At 39.3% G+C, this 21,493-nt stretch overlaps 1 protein-coding gene across 1 annotated transcript in view; it reads left to right on the top strand.

Moving 5' to 3' along the window:
* Positions 1-57: 57 nt before the first annotated feature.
* Positions 58-21,493, top strand: part of ENPP1 (ectonucleotide pyrophosphatase/phosphodiesterase 1) — a 58,761-nt gene continuing 37,325 nt past the window's right edge. Inside the window, exons 1-5 of the mRNA XM_026072824.1 lie at positions 58-246; positions 15,311-15,383; positions 16,605-16,721; positions 19,132-19,257; positions 19,426-19,486. Of these exons, the coding sequence (XP_025928609.1) occupies positions 58-246; positions 15,311-15,383; positions 16,605-16,721; positions 19,132-19,257; positions 19,426-19,486 (566 nt within the window). The remainder of the gene's footprint in view (positions 247-15,310; positions 15,384-16,604; positions 16,722-19,131; positions 19,258-19,425; positions 19,487-21,493) is intronic.

Genomic DNA, 21,493 nt, shown 5'->3' with positions numbered 1-21,493 from the left:
CGCCGCCCTATTAATATCGGCGGCCGCCGCAGGCAGAGGGCAGAGCTGCGGGGAGTCATGCAGGGCAACGGCGAGAAGACCCCGGCGGGGAACAGCCACGAGCAGGGCCTCGGCGGGAGCGGGGCGGCCGACGGCGAGCGGCAGGCTGCCGCCGTGCCCATGCTCCCCGCCCTGGAGGTGGCTGAGGAGCCGGACAAAGCAGCTCCGAGCGGCAAAGACCCCAACACCTATAAAGTGCTCTCCCTGGTAAGGGCCGGTCGCCGAGCCTCGCCGCGGGTGCCGGAGGGGCCCGCCGCGGCGCGGGGAGCAGGGGCAGGGCGGTGGCCGTTAACGGCGCTCCGCGGTGGGGTGGGGGCTGAGGAGGCGGGCGGCGCCGCTGAGCTCCAGCCAGGGCTCGCTCGGCCTCCCGGGCGGCAGGGCGCTGTGGCGGTAGCCTGCGGCGGAGCCGCAGGGCGCAGGTGTTTCGCCTTGCGGGCGGTGGCGGCGGTACGTGGCGCCGCCTGAGGGGGGGAGAGGGCGCCTTCCAGTGCTCGCGGGCCTCGCTCCGTGAGGTGCGGGCGCTCCCGGGCCAGGGGCTGAGCGCAGCAGGGCCTCCAGAAGCCCTTTGGAAGTCCTGTATCTCCGGTCTCAAACTGAGATCCCGACATCTGCTTTTGTAGTTAAGAGTCGGAGTCAAGAATTAGAAGGCTCACAACATCACTCTGTTCCTAAACACTGGTGAGCCGGTCACCCTGTAGGTGTGCCTGTGACTGGCCTCGTSCCGGCTATGGATGTCACTGATGGATGAACCTGAACCAGGCCTGTAAACAAGGTAGTTAGTAGTGTCAGGAGAAGGATGCAATTTTCAGCACCACAGGCTCCTCAGGGTGCCGTGAGTGGTACTGGCAGTGCTGGAACCCTTTGTGCATCAGAAGTTAATTTGAGACCGAGGCATGGCACTTACCTTTCTGTTACTTATTTATTTTATTGCTATAAAGGGCTAGCTATCTGGAAAAGGAAGGGGGAATTCTTAGGTTTTTCAGTTGGTTTATTTTATCCTCTTGACAATACTAGGGGTTGAATCTTCTTGAATCTTTTGAAATATTAGTGGTTATCCTCTTTTTCCTGATGTAGTTCTAGCTGTTTGGCACAGGGGACACAGCAGGGAAGACAAACAGATTAAAGTAGGAAAATATGGCCAGAAAAATTAAAAAAAAAAAAAAAAAAAAAAAGAATTCAAGAGTCCAAAGGGCAGAGGAAGTATAGAAATTTCCTTCTCGCTGAACTTAAAACACATTGGGTTGAAAGCTTGTTTCCAAATCCTGCTCTGGAGGTGCTTTCAGGCTGGTTTGGAGGGCTCTGTCTAAAGCGGTTGTTAGCAGGTAGGTCAGTTTCTAGTTTTAGCTGTGTTATAATTATCCTCCCTGTAGAGATGTGAAAATAAGACCTTCCAGACAGCAATTGTGAGGCTAAAATCATTAACAAAGGTAAAGAACTCTTGCTTTCTTGGAAGGCAACTTCTGTGGAACTACAGCATATTTTATTACTTATATTTATGCCATAAGCAGTACTCCTTAGAATCATTAAAACTTAAGGATTGAGATACCTTTCCAAACTTACCTTTAGTTTTATAATCTGCTTACTATTTCAAATGAACTGTAAATCCAATCATACTAACTCCATATTAATCATACATTTGGACACACTGGTTGTAAGTTGCATTTGCAAGTTTTTCAGAACTGTATCATAAGAAAAATGCTGAACTTCACCTAAAGGTCTATGGTAACCTCCATATAGCAGTTATTTTGGCACCTGTGCTGATTGAAAAGTTCCCTGTGAAAAATAAAGGTTGTGGGTTGTAGCTGCTTTCCTTACTTAGCTCTCTTCTGGGGAGGTTAGCATGACCCATAAAAGCTGCTGGCTGGTGCTTGCCAGAAAGCTGTGATGGTGAGAACAGCCCACCTCTTTCCAGGTTTCAGAATACCTAGTTATAGTGAAATATATAGTACCAGCAACTTAAGTCTATTACTTAAGTTTTTTAGGCTCTAATATAACAAACTGACTAGCTGTCTAGCCAGTATAGCTGCTATAAAACTGGAGTTAAGCACAAGTTAAAACTTTTGCACGTAAATGCTCTTCTGAATTAAGGCCTTATTTTCCAACCCACAGTTTTCCCTTCAGAATTGGCAAAACATTCATCCTGTGCTGAATAAAACTTTAAGATGAAGTACACGTCATCTATACAGAAATAAAGTTATACATATAAGCAACCATACACCATTGTTTACAGCTACTTCAGACACTGTGATAACTTAGAATATTTAGGGAAATTGAAAGGCTTTCCAAAAATAGATGCTATTGGATTGAGTAAAAACAAGAATATATTTAACTTTAACATCATATTAGGTCATAAGAGTGGAAAGCTGGAGTTAGAAATGCAAGTTTTTCCTCTTCCACAAACCGATTTATTTATAATGCACTGATGATGTTATTCCAATATAGAGGTAAGTAAGAAGTGAGTCAACTTACCTGCTTGATGTTCCAGACTGCTGTGAGAAACAATGAAAGTGACATTGCTCAAATTAGACACAGCTGAACTCACTTTGCCTGCATCTACTCTAGTTTCATGCACCAGTACTTCCTCTGGGTAGATAGGAAAATCTACTTTCAGGTAAGTTTCTGTTGAACTTTTTGTAAAAACTGTGAGTGCATTTCATTCAGGTCTATGCATGACATCCATAGAAGTCTGTAGATTTTATGAATACAGCATATGTGTTAGCGTCTTCTGTAATTGGGCAAGGTAGTCTCATGGATAGAAGAATTGCAAAGTTGCTGTGTACACAAGGTTGAGCCATGTAGAATCTACCCATGGGTGTTGATGGTTGTTCCAGAAGCTGCTTTGTTTTATATGGCAGTATTTAGCTATTGTTAACTGAATATATGTTGGTTGAGGGAGGATGTGGGTAGATAAGGAAGTGGTATGGAGTAACCTGCTTTTAGCAGTTCTTACAATGGCAGATTTAATTCTAGTTCAGCTGTAGGCTTTCCTAACATGTTTGTCACCCTTCTGTTGCAGCTGTACAGAGAGGAATGCATTCTTCTCTGAATTATGGGACAGGCCTACAGGAACTTATTAACCCTTGGTGCTTTCCTAAGGCAATTGTATGAAAACATCCGGCTTTGAGTAGCTGTGAGATATGATCCTTTTATCCATTTATATAATCTCCATACACGCATCTTTGTCTTGCCAGTTTTCCGAACTCTTACCTTTGTCCACCAAAGTCCAGTATGGTGGTTGCCTGTTTGTAGCCTCTCTAGGCTCACCCACTACCTTAGTCTGGAACAGCTTGCTGCCACCAAAGAGCAGTGTAATTCTTACTTAGGTTTGAGGTTCTCTATTCCAGTTTGATTATTCTCAGGCACTGCTTTTTGGTCTAGTTCTCTTATTTCAATTAAATGGAAAGTTCAGTGCATTTAATGCCCAAATGTTAAGGGGGGGAAAAAAGTAACAAAATTTCTCATTTTGACACCTTCACACTTTTCTTTTGCATAACTGGAAAACTCTTGTAAACTGACACTTTCCTTAGAAAACTCTAAGAGGCTTTTCTAACTTGAGATTTCCTGATTAGAAAAACATTTTTAAAAATTTCAGATAAACTCCAGGCTTGTTGGACATTGAAAGTGTGCTGGTCCTTTCTAAAGATTCAGTCAAGCATTTCAGAGTATATAAAGATAGTAAATTATGAGGTTTAAAATCCTCTGACAATGTTCTTAACAAGAAAAATACTTTAAGTCTGGGATTTTTTGCCTTGTTGTACCTTTTTATTATTAAGGCTATTTCTTTTCTTTTCTTTTTTCCCCCTTTGATTAGTGTTTTATGCATATACCAAACATAAAAGTGTTCTGAAATTTTCTTCTATTACATTGCCTTTGGCAATTCCCAGGGAGGGTAGATGGAATGTCTAACCCTCTGAATTAAAACAATTTTACTTATCAAATTAAGACAGTGTAACTCTTGGGATGTACTTCCAGAAAACAGCTTTTTTAATGGCTGGTTACAGACCAATGCAGATGCAATGAGAAGCAATACAGGATATGTGGCTGTACTCCTGTAGGTTTGGGTACTATTCCTTTTGGATATTTACTGATGTCTAGATTAGACTTAGGCAGTTGATGGGGTAAAACCTTATAATCATCGGCAGACTGAAGCCAGTGAAGGTGCCATGATAAAGGTGGCAATTCTGGGGAGCAGATGACCTCTGCACTGACATCAGTAGTCTTTTCATCTAGTGGGGAAGGTTAACAGCGTACTAGGCTATACCAACAGACTGGCAAATCAATAGAAGTTCTTATTTCTGTGTTCAGCGCTTGTTAGACCTCATTGGGAATACTGTGGCCATGTTTGCCCTCCCCCTCTTCCCCAGTATCTCCCCCAGTACAAGAAAGAAGTTGATAAACTGGAGTGAATTCGGCACAGGGCTGCTAAGGTGGTTGAGGGCTGGAGCTCTTGCCCTGTGAGGATTAGCTGAGGGAGCAGGGCTTCTTCAGGCTGGGGAAGAGATGGCTTTTGGGGCCAACATCATCTTATTTTCTCTTCTACATCTCCTGTTGGAGAAGGAAAGACAGGGAGCTGCTAGTGAGAGTAGGTGGAAAATGCATTTGATTTGTTGAGAAGCAGTGTGTTGGCCCAGAGCCAGCACTCTTAGGCTCTTGGGCTTCAGGCTCCTGAGAGGCATGTGATCACTGGATGAACTTGTCTTCTGCTGTTGCTGCTGTGTGGCTGCAATAAGGTTTTGATTCTGAGGGACACACTGCACGGAAAACTAATCCCAATTTCATGAATTTCCCCTTCGTGTTCATCATACAAGCTCAGGAATTAATGTAACTGATGTGAGGAGACAAAAGACAGTGACAGGAAAGTGTTTGAGCCCCAAGCCTGCCATTGGGAATGTGCTTATTGACTTCAATGAACTCTGGTTTAGGCGTTTTTATGGCTATCAGTCAGTTCTTCAGTACTGACTCCAACTGTTTTGAAGATCCTGTTCTTTCAATTACTTTTGCTGTGACTGAGGTTGGGAGACTTGGAGTCTTCAGCCTGGCCTGTGATCCTTTTTGTGGCCCTCAAAACCAAAACAGTACAAAAAGGTTGGAATGGAATAATTTTCTATGTACCTTGCCTCTTCCCCTTCCCACACCCCCTGTATGGGTCCTCACTAAAACTACTTGTTCCTATGAGTGTTGGATTGAACTTGATGGGGCTTTATTTTTGTTTTTTTTCCCTTCCCTTGTGTTCCAAGAAACTCTGCGCAGCTTAACAATAAAGTTATTGGTTGACTGGTATGTGTGGTGTGTGTGTTTTCTTTTTTGGAGGGTGGGGGAGGGTTGCACGGGGGCAGTTCACATAGCCTCTGGCAAAACAAAAGATAAAAATGACAGTAAGGGGGTGGCCATAACTTAAATCACCTGTTAACATCCAGGATATGGTAGATGGCTTTGAAATATTTCTGAACAGACAGTGTTAAAGCAATTCTTGGCCAATCTGCAGTATTTTTCTATTTGGAGAAAAGTCTATTTCAGTGTTTGGGGAAACAAGGGTATTTTACAGTAAATATATTGCCTCTTTTGTCAGCCTTACAACTTTCCATCTCCAATAATAGTTTGTTTCAAATTCTGAAGATTTGCAGTGAAAACAATATTGATGTTTGACTGAAGTTTTCTGATTGCACTTGCTGTTGGTATTGCTTAAATGCATCTGATTACAATACACTTTTACAACAGTAAGTACATAGGATGTTGGCCAATTTATTCTCTTAAAAGAAAACTCAGTTTTTGGACACTTTAAAACCACAGTTACTTTTGAGGTTGCTCTTCCTTCATTTCACTTTTCAGGGAAGGCTTTGCAAATATTTCTCATTATATACAGGGAACTGTAAACCAACAGTTTCTRTTCTTCAAATGGATACCCTTATGTTGGGTATTGAAGACAAATCTTAATCTTACTCTCCTACAGTAAAAAGTTAAGAAGTATGTAGCCGTTCTAACTCTGAAGGGTTGACTTGTACTCTTAATTTACTCACATTTTTTACTTCAGCATATCCTATCCTAGATGACAGCAGCTGATGCAAAATGAAAATACTATCCAAAGAAACATTTGTAGGATTTAAGGTTTGTCTATATTAAAAGAAATACACTTGTATAAAAAAATCTTTACCTAGGCAGAATAAGGATGGTTGATGCATATATTTCTACTTAGAAATCATTTTAAATTTTACTGCAGACTATATTCATCTCTTACAGTGTTGGAGTTCCTGTGTGACCATAGAGAAACTCACTTTGGGTATGGCTATGTTGCAGTCAAAGGTGTGATTGCAGCTCTTCTGAGCACACTTGAATGGATTTTTCAGCTGGGTAACYTAGGTGTTGCTGTCAAGGTAGACTGGAGTGTGGAGTTTAGCACAGCCTACAATGTGCTCTCTTACATAGCTGAGCTAGAGGGTTTTAAACCATCTTGGTGGTTTCAGTTGCACCTCTGAGTGCAGCATATGAATGCTCTTGGTTTCCTTGACTACAGCTACAGTGCAAAGCTTAGAATAGACTTAAGTACATCCAGATGCATGACTTGTGTAYTTCTGTCAATATTGCTAGCTGGCTGCTTGGGTGCAAAAGTCCATATTGTACCTAGGACTTTAAGTTTCAACTATCTTCTGGTGGATTAGACTGTCATGTGCTCAGCTCAGCCCCTACTGGTCCACTCAGACCACACAAACAGCTAGGGCTGTAGCTGGTGCCTGCAAGCTCAAATGTCTTGCCTGAGTGTTCCAGAGCTCAGACTAAATCCATGCCTCAATGTTTTCATTCTCTTTTGTTTTGTAGTAGTGTTTGCCTGCCTGTTGGGGAACAGCCAAGGGCAGGCTGCGCTGAAAGGGAAAGTAAACTTGTAGCTAAGCATGACAACAAGGCAGGCAGAAGCAGTGGCCTCACTGGCAAGGACAGTCTCACAGTGTCTGAGCAAGGTGAGCAGAGCAGGTCTGGGGACACTAACCAGGTGCAGCTGAGTCCAGATTGCTAGGAAAAGTCTGTAGGTGATGAGGCAGGTCCAGGAAGTCAAGTATGGGTCAGGGTCTGGAGCAATGGGGTGCTTGACCAAGATGAATGTGGCTGAAATGCAGCTCAGGAAAAGATGGGGGAGCCCCTGCTGAGGCTTTTTTCCAGATTTTTTCAGAAGTGTCTTCAAGACTGGTCAAGGTTTCTCAAACAGCTGCACTGACATCAGAGAGCTGGCCTTGAGCACAGAAAGTCAAGCCCTTGGGAGGGGGGAGTGTGCTCCTGGCACTGCTTGCATGTAGTTCTCCAAGGCTCTTGGTTACTAGAATAAGGGACAAATTAATAGTTTAAATTGATTTTTTTTTCCATACAGATAATTACTAAATTGAATTCAGAACAACTCAGTTACTGTGTTTAAAAACTGCTGGATTTCAGACAAGGTCAAAGACAGAAAAATTATGTAAGGCTTGCTTCCAGCTTCTGCTGTTCAAAATTTTTCCTTGGCATCCTTTCACTGATATCAGTAGAATTACACAAGGAGTGAATTGTTCTAATTTGACTAACCATGGAAGCACACTTCTGTTGGCTGAAAGGAGCRGAGCAAGTTTAAAGGTTTTGAAATATGGGAGGCTTGAAAAGTTTCTTACCTTGGAGCTGGCATTAGAAATTAATATACTGTCAAACCTCACTGACTGAACCCTATGGGAACTGGATAAATACTTGTTTTAAAGAATGTTTTTCTAATAGAATTTGGCMATACACTACATCACAGTAGTGTCCCACTTGAATCAAACATTAGTACATACTGTTTTCACATAAGTTATTTCATAATGATCAGCATTGGAATGATATTYTGAAAATAAGACAGAAAAGCTATCAAAATGGTTTAGAAATATACTTACTTTCTTCACTGAAAAAGTGAAAAAACCCTTTCCTTTTCTGCAAAGAAGTTGCACAGGGCAGCTGTGTTTAAAACAAACAAAAAAACTTTAAGGGTACTTCTAAGACAACAGTGGATCTTACTGTAACTGGGATGTTGTGGAGGACTAGGGAAACTAGTATAAATAAGGACTTTTGCTAAAACTTTGTTTTACCAAATGGGCCATTATTTAACCATTTATCACTGAGTAAATAAGATAGGTAAGGAGAAAAATTAATGAGAGAAAATGAAATATTTAAGTTATTGAAGAAAACAAGATGCGTGTGACTCTCTTCCCAGTTCTGCTGTGTAGCAACAGATAGGAAAATGACCTAAACAGATGCCGTTTAATGTGCAATAGTATTTGAGCAAACAAGTTTGGGTTGTTATGGTGTTGTGTAGTGGTGTGTTTTTTTTTTTTTTTTGCTTATTGTTCTTAGGATTACAAGATGTGAAACTGCTATAGCTGGTTATGCAAAAATGGTCAGAATTTCCCATTTATCTTTCATTATGCTATGTTCTTTAGTCCCTTTCTGTCTGAAATAAACTATTTTCATGTTGTGAAGCAACAAGTTTCTGTAGTCTTATTTTTCTTTTTTTGAGGGACTATATTCAAAGAATGCAGAGGTAAATAATGGCCTCTTTGCCAGCCCGGCCTTCATGTTGGGAAGACAGCCAAAGGAGTCAGGGTGAAAGGTATCCCTGTGATCAGGTATCAGTGAGCTTAGTAAAGAGTTATAGTGGTTGGCTTTAATACTTTGTCCTGTGTGTTTTCCCTTAGTGAGTCTGTGCATTTTTGGCATTTTGTATAGTCCTATAGTGTTTTACAGGTTTTCTTTTCTTGGTCTTTAAAAATCACTGTGTCTTCCTGCTCAGCCTAATATCCATGTAATGGTGGCAGTAGCAAGAGCATCTGCATGGGAAAATGAATGTGGATTTATTTGGTATATTTTGTGGTATTGTCAGTACCCTGTAGAAGCCCTTCTCTACACTGTTCCTTTTATGACTTCCATGACAATACTATTAATTAGAAGAGCTTTAAACTTATTCTTGAAACTGTTGTTTTGGGGGGCTAGGAGTGTGAAAATTGCTCAAGGTCGTATTTTCTACCCCACTCCTGCCCTTATTCATGGGTCAAGTGCAGCTTGTTTGGACAACAGTTTTGACTTAGAATCAGAAGAGATTGGCAGTATTATGCCATCTTTACCATGTATTCATATGTCATTGCCACTAAAAATATATCATGCAGTGATGTCTTTGTATTCTGTGTTCATAGTTTGCTGTGCTAAGTAAAAGAATTGTTTTGAAAGTATGGTGTTAAGCTTTTTCTCAAAAGTAAAGATCACTTTTCAGTCCTGTTTATCCTTAGGTTTTGGTAAAACCTACCTGCTGATTAAATATCAAGAGTCAGCTGCTTTCTATTTTCTGGAAGTATAAATAGAAGTTAACTTCTTTCTCTGGCTAGCATATAGTACATTTTTTTCCTCTTGTGCGCTCTCTCTTCTTACATGGCAAGTAATACACTGAAACAGGAGAGCCAGAGGTAAAATCTGTGTGCTTTGATATTGGTTCATGTGGTAATGTCTTCCAGAGGGTATGCACTTACACAATGGGGCAAGCAACAAATAAGAGAAATATTTTAAATTCTAGCTTGACAGCTGCAGACTGTTCTATCTTTTTGTCTCTGTCTTGCCAAAACCAGACTCCTGAATATTTTCGAAAAGTATTTAGAGAGTTATAGTATGACAGTGTCTTCTGCTGATAATAACCCACTGAATGAAGAGTTATCAGTCCTTAAATGTTCTTTATAACTTCTTCCAATGGCTTGAGGTACCTTAAAGCGTTCCTATCCTTTGAATGATGGTAGGGAGCAATAGTATGTAGTAGGTCTCAAGAGCATTCAATATGAACAGTAAAGGTAGAGCTTCTGCATGCTGCTTTGAGAAGTAAAACAATCTCTCTACATTTGTTAAAATAACTTGTCTCTTCTTAGTTCAAAAGAGGTTTTGGGTGTAAACTCAAAGCTCTGCCTCCACTGACTTAAGGATAATTCAGTCACCTCAAGTGTTTCAGGACGATCAGCCCATCTCATGGGCTGTAAACACTGAATATGAACTAACAGAAGGAAATCGTTGAAGAGCATAACATATGCTGAAGAAGAGATGGGTAATGGAAGAAGGCACACTTGTTTCAGTGCTGATAATCTTTAGGGTTTTTTTCCTGCATAGCTGTGCCAGTGTAGATGAATTATCCACCTTATTTCAACCTCTATCAAGTGTCCTCTAGTTGATGAATAAAACTGCTGAGTTGTATGTTTTGTGAGTTAGCCCTGTTTAAAAACAGTTTTTAAGGGAGTTAGTAATAAAAAATAAATTTCAAGTAAGAACAAAGTCATCTTCTTTCTGTCTTTAAAAAGGCATTGTGGAAATGCAGAAAACATACTGCACAAAGCAAAAAACTGTTCTACATTTGTCAGGGGTAGGGGGAACAGTTACTATGTTCTTTACACTTTTGCAGATGAAATTCTTTTTCAAAGATCTTTGTTAAGGTCCAGGTCATCAGTCATCTAAGAGCACAGAACAATGAAAACATAATAAGCCCTTCACAGGTCCCAGTGACTTTGGAAAATTCCATGGATTTTGTAATACTGGCATTACAGGCCCAGTCTAAATGTTCTCACTTCAGGGATAAACATGATGCAAGAGCTGCAAGAGTAAATCATGGAGGTGAGAATGAAAATTGACCATTTTTCATGGCTTCTTTGCTAATTACATAGTGGTCAGTTAATAGGTATGCCTTAAACTTTGGAGTAACAAGTTTTGTTGAACAAAGAACAGCAGGGAAGAAAAGAGGAAGTGATGGTAGAAAGCAAATAAGTCCATGGTAGGCAAAGAGTGAGGAAGTTCAATATGGGAAGAAACTTAATTCAGAATGATCTTCCTTAAGAGAAGCATAATCAATACATTCACTGCAAAAGAAAATATGGAATAGAAGAGTGGAGGAAAAGTAGAGGAGATAAACAAAGCTAGGAAAAGGTGAAGAGAAAAGGGGAATGGCATTCACAGTGTAAAGGAAGGATAAAATTTTACAGTAAAGGAAAGGTCAAGGGAAAAAAGGCTGAGAGATTTCTGTGCAAATCACTAAGACTTCTTGTACAGTTGATCAATTTTGTCATCCCATATATACAGTATGTACACTTGCCTTCTCTTTGGCCCTTCCACTGATTCACTGAAATCACTGCTGAAACCCTTTGACTTTATTTCTGTGGGGATGAGTGATGGAAATGATCCTGCTGTCTAACCATAGTATCATATTGCCATCTGCCCAGCTCAAAATAAAAGCCTTTTAAAATGTTTTCAGGGTTGCAGTTCTCCAGACGCTCAACCACCTATTCCCAACCACTATAATGTTTACAAGGCAATGCTTTTATTGCTTCCTCCCACGTAAAGGAAGCAGTGATGGGACAGAGATTCATCCCTAGATGACAATGTTATTTGATTCCCAAACAAACTTTCTCAAAAAGTTTTAGAACAGGACATTTTCTTCTCTCTACAGTTATTACTATGTTGGTTTTAAAGTCTCTTCTCAAATATTTATATTAAAACTACATCTGACACTTTGTCCTAGCAATCTCTCAAGTTGCAGAGCATGACAAGCTCATGCCCAACCTCTGTGTATAGCAAGGTTCTTTAATTGTATTTGCCTTCTGATATTATATTGGATTCCCAGATTCTCCTTCATAATCACACCTTTTTAGTGCTTTCTTTTTTGGAGGGAAAAGAATGGGGGAGGGAGAGAATAGGTGAAAGTAAGGAAAGGAACAAACTAAACTCTCAGGGCAGACATTAGTTTGACAGTTTAGTAGGTTGGGCATTGGAGTCTGGTGTTTGCAATATAGTGTCTTGTTAGTGAGCCTTAAACCCTATGTGCAGCTGCTTGTCTCTTTAAAAAAAAAAAAAATCTTTACACAGCAGACTGCAGCATCATGAACCTAAGCTAGCAGTATGCAAAGTATTTCAGGTAATACTAGTAACCTACCTGCTGCAGCAAGGTCTCATATGGTGAAAAGCAAAGTGAATTAGTCTACATTGAGGTTTGGGTTGCCATAGCAAGGTGGCTGTACCTATCTTGTTCAAAGCTGGCTTGAGTATTCATTGTAGTCTGCAGAGCTGGCTATCTTGGAGCCTTTCCACTGACAATAGGTCAAAAGTGTTAATAACTCTTGTAGGGTTTAGTCAGGGTTAATACTGCTGTTGGCCAGTTTCAGTTGTTCCAGCTGAACATTTGTGCAGTTTGTGTGGGTAACATGCAGATGACTAAAGTATTTTAGGCTCATGATAAAGCCTTAAACACTAAGGTGCAATTACATAGATTTACTAGTAACATAGTAGCTACATAGCTGACTAGATTAGAGTTGTTTGTCCCAGGACATGGTCAACTGCTCTACCTCTAAGTTACCATCTTTGGGAAGCTTCTCTGTTAAGCTCTGAAGGAAAAAGGGGAAAAAAAAATCAAAGAGCTTTAGTATTTTGCAGCTAAATATTATTAAGACTATAATTTAAGCTCATATGACTAATATTTAAAAAAGCAAAGGCTTGACTATCCAATATAATGTGTCAATATAAGTTCCCAGATCTTCATTTAGTATAGATGGACATAGTATACCAGGTCCATATTCTTTTCCATGTGCATATAAGAAATGTAAGAGCAGAACTGGTTTACAGTACAGACACATAGCATTTGCAGTATGCTGTTTGTGATGCTGTGAAGTTTCCAGAGTACTGCTTGCAGGAAACATGAGTTGCGCTAGTTCATGAGTAGCATTACCATGTTCTAATATTTCCTACCCACAAAGATTCATATGCCCTGGTGAGCATAATCCTCTTATGGTTTTTGCTTGTTGAAATTAATTACACTTAAAGTGCAAAACTGAAAATCTGGAGTACAATACAAAACTACGGCTTTATGAGAACTTTGGTGAGCATTTTGCCAGCTTTGGCTGGGAAGTATTACAACCAATATTACTACTCTGGAGTGGGTGTTATTTAGATCTTATTTTTACATGAATTCGATACCACATTTAAATTTGTAGTTTTTAAACATGCAGTAGCTACCACTGAAACTCCTTAAAGAAACATTAATAGCAAGTCTGCTCAGTGGGACTGAAATGTGCTTCTGTTACAAGGATGCCTTAGGTAGCAAAAATCACATAGGTCATGTAGCTGTTTGAAGACATGAGAATAAAGCTCTTCTGGTTAGAGAATCTGTTTCTTTTTCAGCTTGTTTGTGGCACACGTCAGAGGACATTCTACCTTTTGTGCATAGTAGCATGGCTTGTTGGCAATAGAGGGGCGACATACTATCACCCTGAAATAAAACACGCCCAGGATGGCTTTTTAAAAACAAGTGAATCAGTTTCTGATTTCCAAATAATAACATATGAATAAAGTAGAATAACAGGTTTTGTCCTTTCCAGTGATGTTGCTGGGCTTTGAAATCTTCCGTCTGACATGCTACCTACCTAGTTGTGCATATACCTAGATAGTATTTCATAGGTCTAGAACAATTTACATAGAAAGCTGTATTCTTTTGATACTGACCTAACAGAAAATCTTGCTGATGCTACATATGCTAGCATTCTATTTAAAAACAGCTGAAACAACTCTGCAGTTGTCATTCTGAACTGGTGAATGGATGGAGACTTGCTACTTTCTATCAGTTATGGTGGAAGGGAAGTCTTTCTGGGTGTATTGCTAATGCCAGGCTTTTTTTCCTCCTCCTTTTCTCCTTTACTTTTCCTTCTTACCTGTCAGTTCAAAGATAAACTTGAATTAAAAACAAATTGTTTTCTCTGCCAGACATTACATTGAATAATCTTTTTAAGATTCCAGACTTCCCTAGTTCAGAATTCTAGGCTGAAGCTTTGTCAGATCCAGTCTATCATTCCTTTTGGTTCTTGAATGCTATATATGTAATCTCTTTAATTTTGATTAATATGGTTTATGATCATTTGCATATCATATATGCAGAATAATATCCAAACTGCTGTGCTACACATTGCAGAAGTTACTTTCTTACTGTCTGTAACTGCTTTGTGAACAAAATTCTATAGTGAACTGTTCTGTGTGGGTTGTGTGGTGTGTGTGTGGTGTGTGTTTTTTTTGTTTTTTTTTTTCCACAAACATCACAAAGTTTTTATTTACTCAAAGTGCTCATAGTCTTTAAAACTAATTGAGGCTTGAGGAAATAATTGGGTGCATTTTAAAATGTGATGGATTTTTTTGCCACATCACAGTACATGATTCGTACATCATGCTCAAAAGACTCATTCTGCAACTTTTTCTGGTGGGGGAGGAGGGAAAAAAAGGGAGGGGTTCTGTGTAGGCATTTAAGTAAGGATTATTAAGGTATTTGAAAGTAATTCTTTCTGGTCATTCTTTTCTGGGAAAAGTGACATTGTTCTCTCATGTCCATACCACCCCAAGTACTTCTGAATAAGTAGGCCTTGTGCATTGCTTTCTTAACCTGTTTTCTCTTTCAGTGTTTTGGTAAACTACTTTGATTACTATTGTACTGAAGTATAGAATGCAATATAAATGTACTGTTGGCTTTCCTGGACTCCCTTTAATCAGTGTAGGTATGATGATAATATATTCACTTTTTGTAAAGAGTTTATGGACCAAATCCAATGGTTAATGAAGTCCGAAGGAATCTTTCCCCACATTTGAGTGGGGATTAGATCTGGTCCTAAAATGCTGGGCATGAATGATATGGTACTTGTTTGATAACTGTGATGTGCTGAGGATCCAAAGTAAATATGGCAACGGTTTCTAGTCAGTGTAAGACACTGTGGTCAGTCTAATATGACAACCCACAGCCAGCTACCACAGTATAGGCCTACACTGAACTAGATGCTAGGAAGTGGGAAAAGGTTTTCCTGCCTAAGAAAATTATAGGTATTGCTTTTTAAGGGCCATGGCTTCTGTTTGGAGTCTGTGGCCAGCGGCATAACTTACTTAGCCCTATCAGAACAATCCAAGAGGAAGAAATAAATGTAACAAAGTTTTGTAGAAAATGATGCATATGTATAAGCATCTTAAATTTTATTAATGGGAAGGAAACATACCATGTATCTACTTTAATAACTTAGGAAGAAACAAAGTGCACAGGCTCAGTCTTGTGGATTTCCATGCACCAGTAATCAATTGCAAACAGAACTACTTCTTTGAGTAAAAACTACTTGTTAGAGATCAGTGTCCTAATCTCCATATTAATCAATGTCATTACAATTCTATAGTATTATAGAGAAAATAAGGGCAAAACTGTTCAGGAATGTCACTTAAGACCGTTTTCCTTCCTGTCCCACAGGTACTCTGTGTCTGCATGTTAACTACAATCCTAGGATGTATATTYGGCCTGAAGCCTAGCTGTTCAAAAGATGGTAACTAATGTGCCTCTTAATAGAGATATTTCTAAGCAATTCCTTCCTTCCCCCCCCCCCAACTCCTTGTTGTAAATTAACATTGTCAGAATGCAACCCTCTCTTGCCACAGGAAGAGGATTGGATGCATTGCTTGAAATGGTTTGAATTAGAATAGAATAAAAAGACCAAGAAATAATCTTCAGGTGTACTCAGTACTGGTCTGTAGTCCCTTGAAAGGTAAACTGATCCTGGTACTCAGTGTCTGGTCTGGCAGCTTCCAGGTATCCCAACTGTCGTGATGATGACATGATGATGTCACATGGCTGACTCTCTTTTTCAGTTCCCTACTTAAAACAAACAAACAAAAAAAMCCCATTTCTATTTCATGTTGTCCTGGAAGACTTCTTTTTCAACTCTTCCAGTCAACTATGAAAAAATAAGTGTGTGGTTTTTTTTGTTTGTTTTTTTTTTAACTGATTAGAATTGTAGTCTGAAAACATTCCTTGTGGAATTTTTTTTGCTTTTTTGCACTCCTGAAAAATAAATATGTGATTTTTCAATGATGAAGTTTGCTCAGGTAAAAGGTTAGGAAAGTTTTTAAGAAATTAAGCTTTGCTTTCAGATTAAGTCATTTTTTATGTAGCAAGCTACAGATCTAGAAAAATTTCACAGTTAATCTGTTTTAACAAACAATCCTGCAATTATTTTTAACCAGACTTCAGACTGATAATTTCCCACTAGAATGTTTGTTTATTTTTGCGTTTTTATTACAGCTTTGCCATATTGGTTTATTATTACCTTTGTTTCCTAATATGTCACATTTCAAGGTTCTTAAGAAAAGAAGAGCCGCCAAAGACAGAATCAAAGATTTACCTCATTTTCTTCTGGTGATTACTCAGGGTGAAATAGACTACCCAAATACATAAGTGTTAAGGCAAAATCGCTGGTGTCTAGAATTGTAGTCCTTGTTTCATTTGTTTTTGCCACAAACGAAACATGTTCCTGCTAAAATGGGATCTTTCATTCAATATGACACAAATATTTTTCATTTAGTAAGAGAAAATAAAAACACTTAGTTTGAAGACTTTTCTTTTTCTTTGGGTACCATTATTTGTTCAGCCATCCTGTAAGTTGTGGAATGACCACCTGTATCTTTCCATACATTGATCTTAGTCATTTGTTTGGCATATTGACCAGTTTAGGCTCAGTCACTGACATCTGATGCTGTCAATATTACAGTGAAAACCTGCAAAGGTCGTTGCTTTGAAAGGACATTTGGAAGCTGTCGTTGTGATAGAGATTGTGTCAAGCTTGGAAACTGCTGCTTAGATTACCAGGAAACATGTATACAACCAGGTAAGGATGGCAAAAATTATGGAGGCAAACTTACATATTCTATGTCATGAGACAACTCTGAATATGCAACGCTTGTGGTCAGATGGCCATAATCTCACAGAATCACAGAATGGTTGAGGTTGGAAGGGACCTCTGGAGACCGTTTAGTCCAACCCCCCTGCTCAAGCAGGGTCACCTACAGCATGTTGCACAGGATTGCGTCCAGGCGTGTTTTGAATATCTCCAGAGAAGGATATCTCCTAATATCTTTAAGATCCTCTGAGGGTGCAAGAGAGGGGGAGGCTAAGCAGTGCACTGGTTCTGATACCAGTGATCTCATGTTTGTGCTCCTTCTGCCACAACCACAGGTGGAGTTGCAGCAGTGATGGCATTACTGTGGACCCCTGTGAAATATCAGGGCTCTGGTGTAGCAGTTGCCACATGCAGAGCTCTTATTTTATCTAGGTGGATTATGTAGCCTACTGGTTCAGTTGGGCTTCTGGCTTTCCCATAATTCTTGTGGGGCAAGAGGCTGTGAGGGAATGTGTTGCTGCACTGTCCCTTGAAAAGAGCAGGAAAAACTGACTGCAGTCTCAGCCAGCCTCTTATTTTCTCTGTCTGGGGGTGAGAGAACAGTGGCATGCTTTGTCCCTAGCATCAAATATATAACCAGCACATTCTCAGGCCAGCCAGGAAGAGGAGTGGATTCCACACATTGTATCTTTCTGTCAGTCATCACCCCCCTGAAAAAGGAAGGACAGAGCAGCTCTGTGAAAGCTGCTGCTGTTCCCTACTCAGCTACTCAGGCCCTTGTTACTGCCTTGTTACTCCTCTGCTTGAGTGTGAAGCAAGGGTCACATGCTGGCCTCTGGAACAAGACAGGGTGACAAAACAAACTGCAGTGGTTGAGAATGATGGGAAAATGAGAAAAAATTACCAAGGTTTACCAGAAAGCTGGATGTCAAATAGGCAAGGGTGTGAAAAGTACCACAGAGAAATTCTATAAGGAAAGATGTTAGTGTGGGTATTAACACTTAAAGACAACTCAACTGGTCTCTATTCTAGTTTTGCCTTAATGCTTAACATTGTGTGGTTTTTTTTCAGTTTACTGTTTTTCTTATCCTTTTTTTATCTATAAATCTTACTAATAGTCTCTTATTTTTTTTTTATTTTTTGGAAATCATTAAACTGAGCTCAGATACCTGAGTCAACTGACTATCATTCAAAGATTCTGTAAACTGCATGAAGCTTTTTGCTCATGGAATACTTATGAGATTTACTCTCTACTTCTGTCATTCTTTCTCAGTTTAAAGAATTCTTCAAAAACAAACAGAAAAGTCTGTCTTGCCACTAAAAATGAGAATTCATATGCATTTGTTAGGTGAAGTTGTTTTTAGTTCAGTAGAATTAACATCAGTGGAGAATCAGTTTCTAATTTTCCATATAATAGTATATAAGTAGAATCACAGATTCTGCATCTCCTGATGTCTATGGAGTTACTCAAATTCAATATGCCTGAAAGTGAGGCTAACTAAACTTTGGTTGTTAACCTGCTGAGAATCCTTTTAAGCAGGAATTGCTAATTGCTAGTCACGTATGAAGACTGAATAATGACTGTCCTCTACTCAAACACTTAGGTTTGGCTTCCACATTTCTGTTAAGACCTTCATTTAGGTATTCACTCACTGGGTAAATTTGCTCATGTTTATCCTCACTGACTGCAAAGGATCCACTTGTATTTACAACTTGATAACAGAATCATCATCTTCAAATGATAAGATGTTTTAGAATATTTTGTTCAGAAAAAAGCAATATGATTCAGAAAAAAATCCCTGCTAAAAAAAGCAGTGAAGGTGAAGTCACTAGGACTCCTGTGAGCTTGAATAGCTGCAGTTATACCTGTGTCTAAGAGATCATGAATGAAGCTGGAGTGCCTGATGACAAATGGTAAAATCCATTGAGACCTCAGTGCAAGTCAGAATAAGTTATTGTTTTTCAGTGTTTTCCAGGTATATCAAATTTGGGCTCAAGTTTAGGTTTGTGTTTTGGGGTTATTTGAGAAGGTTGTGTGTGTGTGTATATATATATATATATATATTTTTAACCCTAGTATTTACCAATTAGATTACCAGATTAAACCCACTTGAATTTAAGGATATTTAGGGAAATCCATAAAAATTTTTTGTTGTTGATCTTTTCTTATTTGTGGTATTATAACCATATGCTGTGTAATTGTATTCTATGCACCTGGATTATTATTTAGCCTTGGGTGCTTCTATCTTCCACAATGTCAAATTTTACAATATTATACATGTGTGAGATACATCAATACTGTTKTTTTTTCTGAGTACACATTTGAGACAGAGCTTAACATTGAATTAAATTCTGTACTTACACTAGTGTCAATCTCTGTACTCATGTCTGTTTGTAGCCCACATATGGACCTGCAATAAATTCAGGTGTGGAGAGAAGAGGCGACCAGAATATCATTGCGCCTGTTCAGATGACTGTGTAGAAAATAAAGACTGCTGTGTCAATTATCATGCTGTCTGTAAAGGTAAATACTCCTCTCAAAATTCCTACAATCYCTTGTGTGTGCTCATGTTTCTTTGAAAGGGAATAAGAATGTAGTATAAATAAAGCATCTAATAAAGTGAAAAAACTTGCGTTTATCAAGAAAAGAATGCACTATCTTGAAAAATAAATTGCACTCATTTGTTTTAAGGAGAGGCAAGCTGGGTTGAAGAAGAGTGTGAGGACATTACTGAACCTCAGTGTCCAAAAGGGTGAGGATATTGTATATTTGCATAGCTCTACTCTTTGCTTGTGTTTCATTTTTGAGATTAATTTCCTTACTTTGCCTCCCTGCGACCTGCTTGCCTGCCTTATCCACAGTGAGAGCAGCTGCCAAACAGGCAGGGATACCTGCTCAGCCAGCATTTGGTAGCGCTTACTAACAGATCAGGTTGCTCTACCCAAAGAAGCACTCACGTATCCCAGTACTTGCTTGACTTTCAGGACTTACCTACTCCATCTTTCATGGATAGGTTTGCTTGGGACAGCACACCCTCCTGCCAGCCTCATTAGAGCATATCTAGGACAATACCCACTGTCCCAAATATTCTGCAGCTCACTCTGCAATCTCAGGCTCCTAGCATCTGCTTCTCTCCTGGTCACTTCTTATTTCCTTGACTGTTCCAGCCCCAGAGCTGCAAAATGTGGACAGATTGTCCCGTTTGCAGTGATAGAGGGATAGATCCATTTGCAAACTTGAAAATACCTTCTTAAAAGGTGTAAAATGTTGCACATGAGCTGCCACAGGATCTGTATGTTCTGTGGCTCAGCTCCACACTGGGCCTACTTCTGCAAGCTGCATATACACTGTGCAAGGAATAAATCATCTAGTTTATGGCATCAGCACTTGTGCTCAAATAGCACAGCTGCATTTCCCAGTCAGAAAAAGACATGCGTTTCTTGTGGAATTTTTATTGTGGGATCTTCAAAATAACATTAAAACTAAAGCTGACTGCAAACTTTGGTTGGATGTATAAGGCATTAATAAAATAAGTGACTTGAAAGTGTTCCACTGAAAAATATATATTTTTAATTCATTTCTGCAACTTGTTTGTTTGAATTCTGTTACGTTCTTGACTGAAATATGYTTAAAAAAGAAAAAAGACTATCTTCATTTTGGTGATTTTGAAGTGTGTTGGGGATAATTTTAGTAAAGTAAAAACACTTCATTACTTTATTTGACTTAAAGTCAAACAAAATATATTGCCTGTTGGAATATTTTTATACCAAATGACTACTTTTTATTCTGATTCAGAACAACAAAAAATGCTGACATGTCAGAACCTTCTTAGTCCAGCTTTGRATCCAAGACCCCGATAAGCTCCCAAGTAGGAGGGCTGTAGCCACATGCTTCTGGAAGCTTTTGTTGATAATTTGTGTTTTGGGGGTCAGAGGCTCTAGGGTGCTGACATCCTCAATATAAGCTCAGGGAGTACTACACACCAAGGGCAAATAAACAAACATGAGTCTTGTGCAGATCAGCAGTCAAGATAATGTTGTGAATGCCATACAGCAACTCTTGTTGCTTAACTTGTTTTTAGAGTTTTTCTGTTTGTTTTTCTGTTCAGCRCATGAGAGGAATACATAGTTATTTCACTAAAATTGTTTTAATCCTGGCAAAACCAGAATGTTGCAATAAAACCCAACCCAGAAAGGGTGATGTGTGGTCAAAGTCCAGCCTTTGGTAAACACTCTTGTTTGATTCATCTCAGACTATTAGTACACAGGCCTCTCCCCAATGGACAACACCGAACAGTTCCCTTTTTCCTATGGTGGAATAAGCAGGGGTACAGGTGAATTTAGCTCAGTGTTCATTTTAAAGCTTCAGGATATCACCTCTAATTCTGTGCATATTAATGAAAAATGGTTTGTGGGTTCAAATTGCTGGGTGTATTCTGTTTTGTTCTGAGTTGTAATTGTTCTTGTAGTGCAGAATAAACAAAAGCCATAACACAGCTGTGTTCAATGAGGTGATTAATCTGAGAAATCCAACTGTTTTCAGTGAGACTGTCCAAATGGTTAAAATTAAGTAATACACGTAGGTCTTTCCAAGATTAGGTCCTGTGTTATTTAATAGGATTACAAAATAAATGGGGCTATAAGAGGTTTCAGGAGTCACCTGGTGCTTCCCACTGTCTTAGAAGGAATGAAATAATACTCTCAGATTTCAAGCCTACATAAGCAGCTTATCCTAGTGCTTAAATAGATGCTTTTCTTGA

Source organism: Apteryx rowi, unplaced genomic scaffold (genome assembly GCF_003343035.1).
Source record: "Apteryx rowi isolate R43461 unplaced genomic scaffold, aptRow1 scaffold_351, whole genome shotgun sequence".
NCBI classification, from domain to species: domain Eukaryota; kingdom Metazoa; phylum Chordata; class Aves; order Apterygiformes; family Apterygidae; genus Apteryx; species Apteryx rowi.
This window is presented reverse-complemented; position numbering and strand designations above follow the sequence as displayed.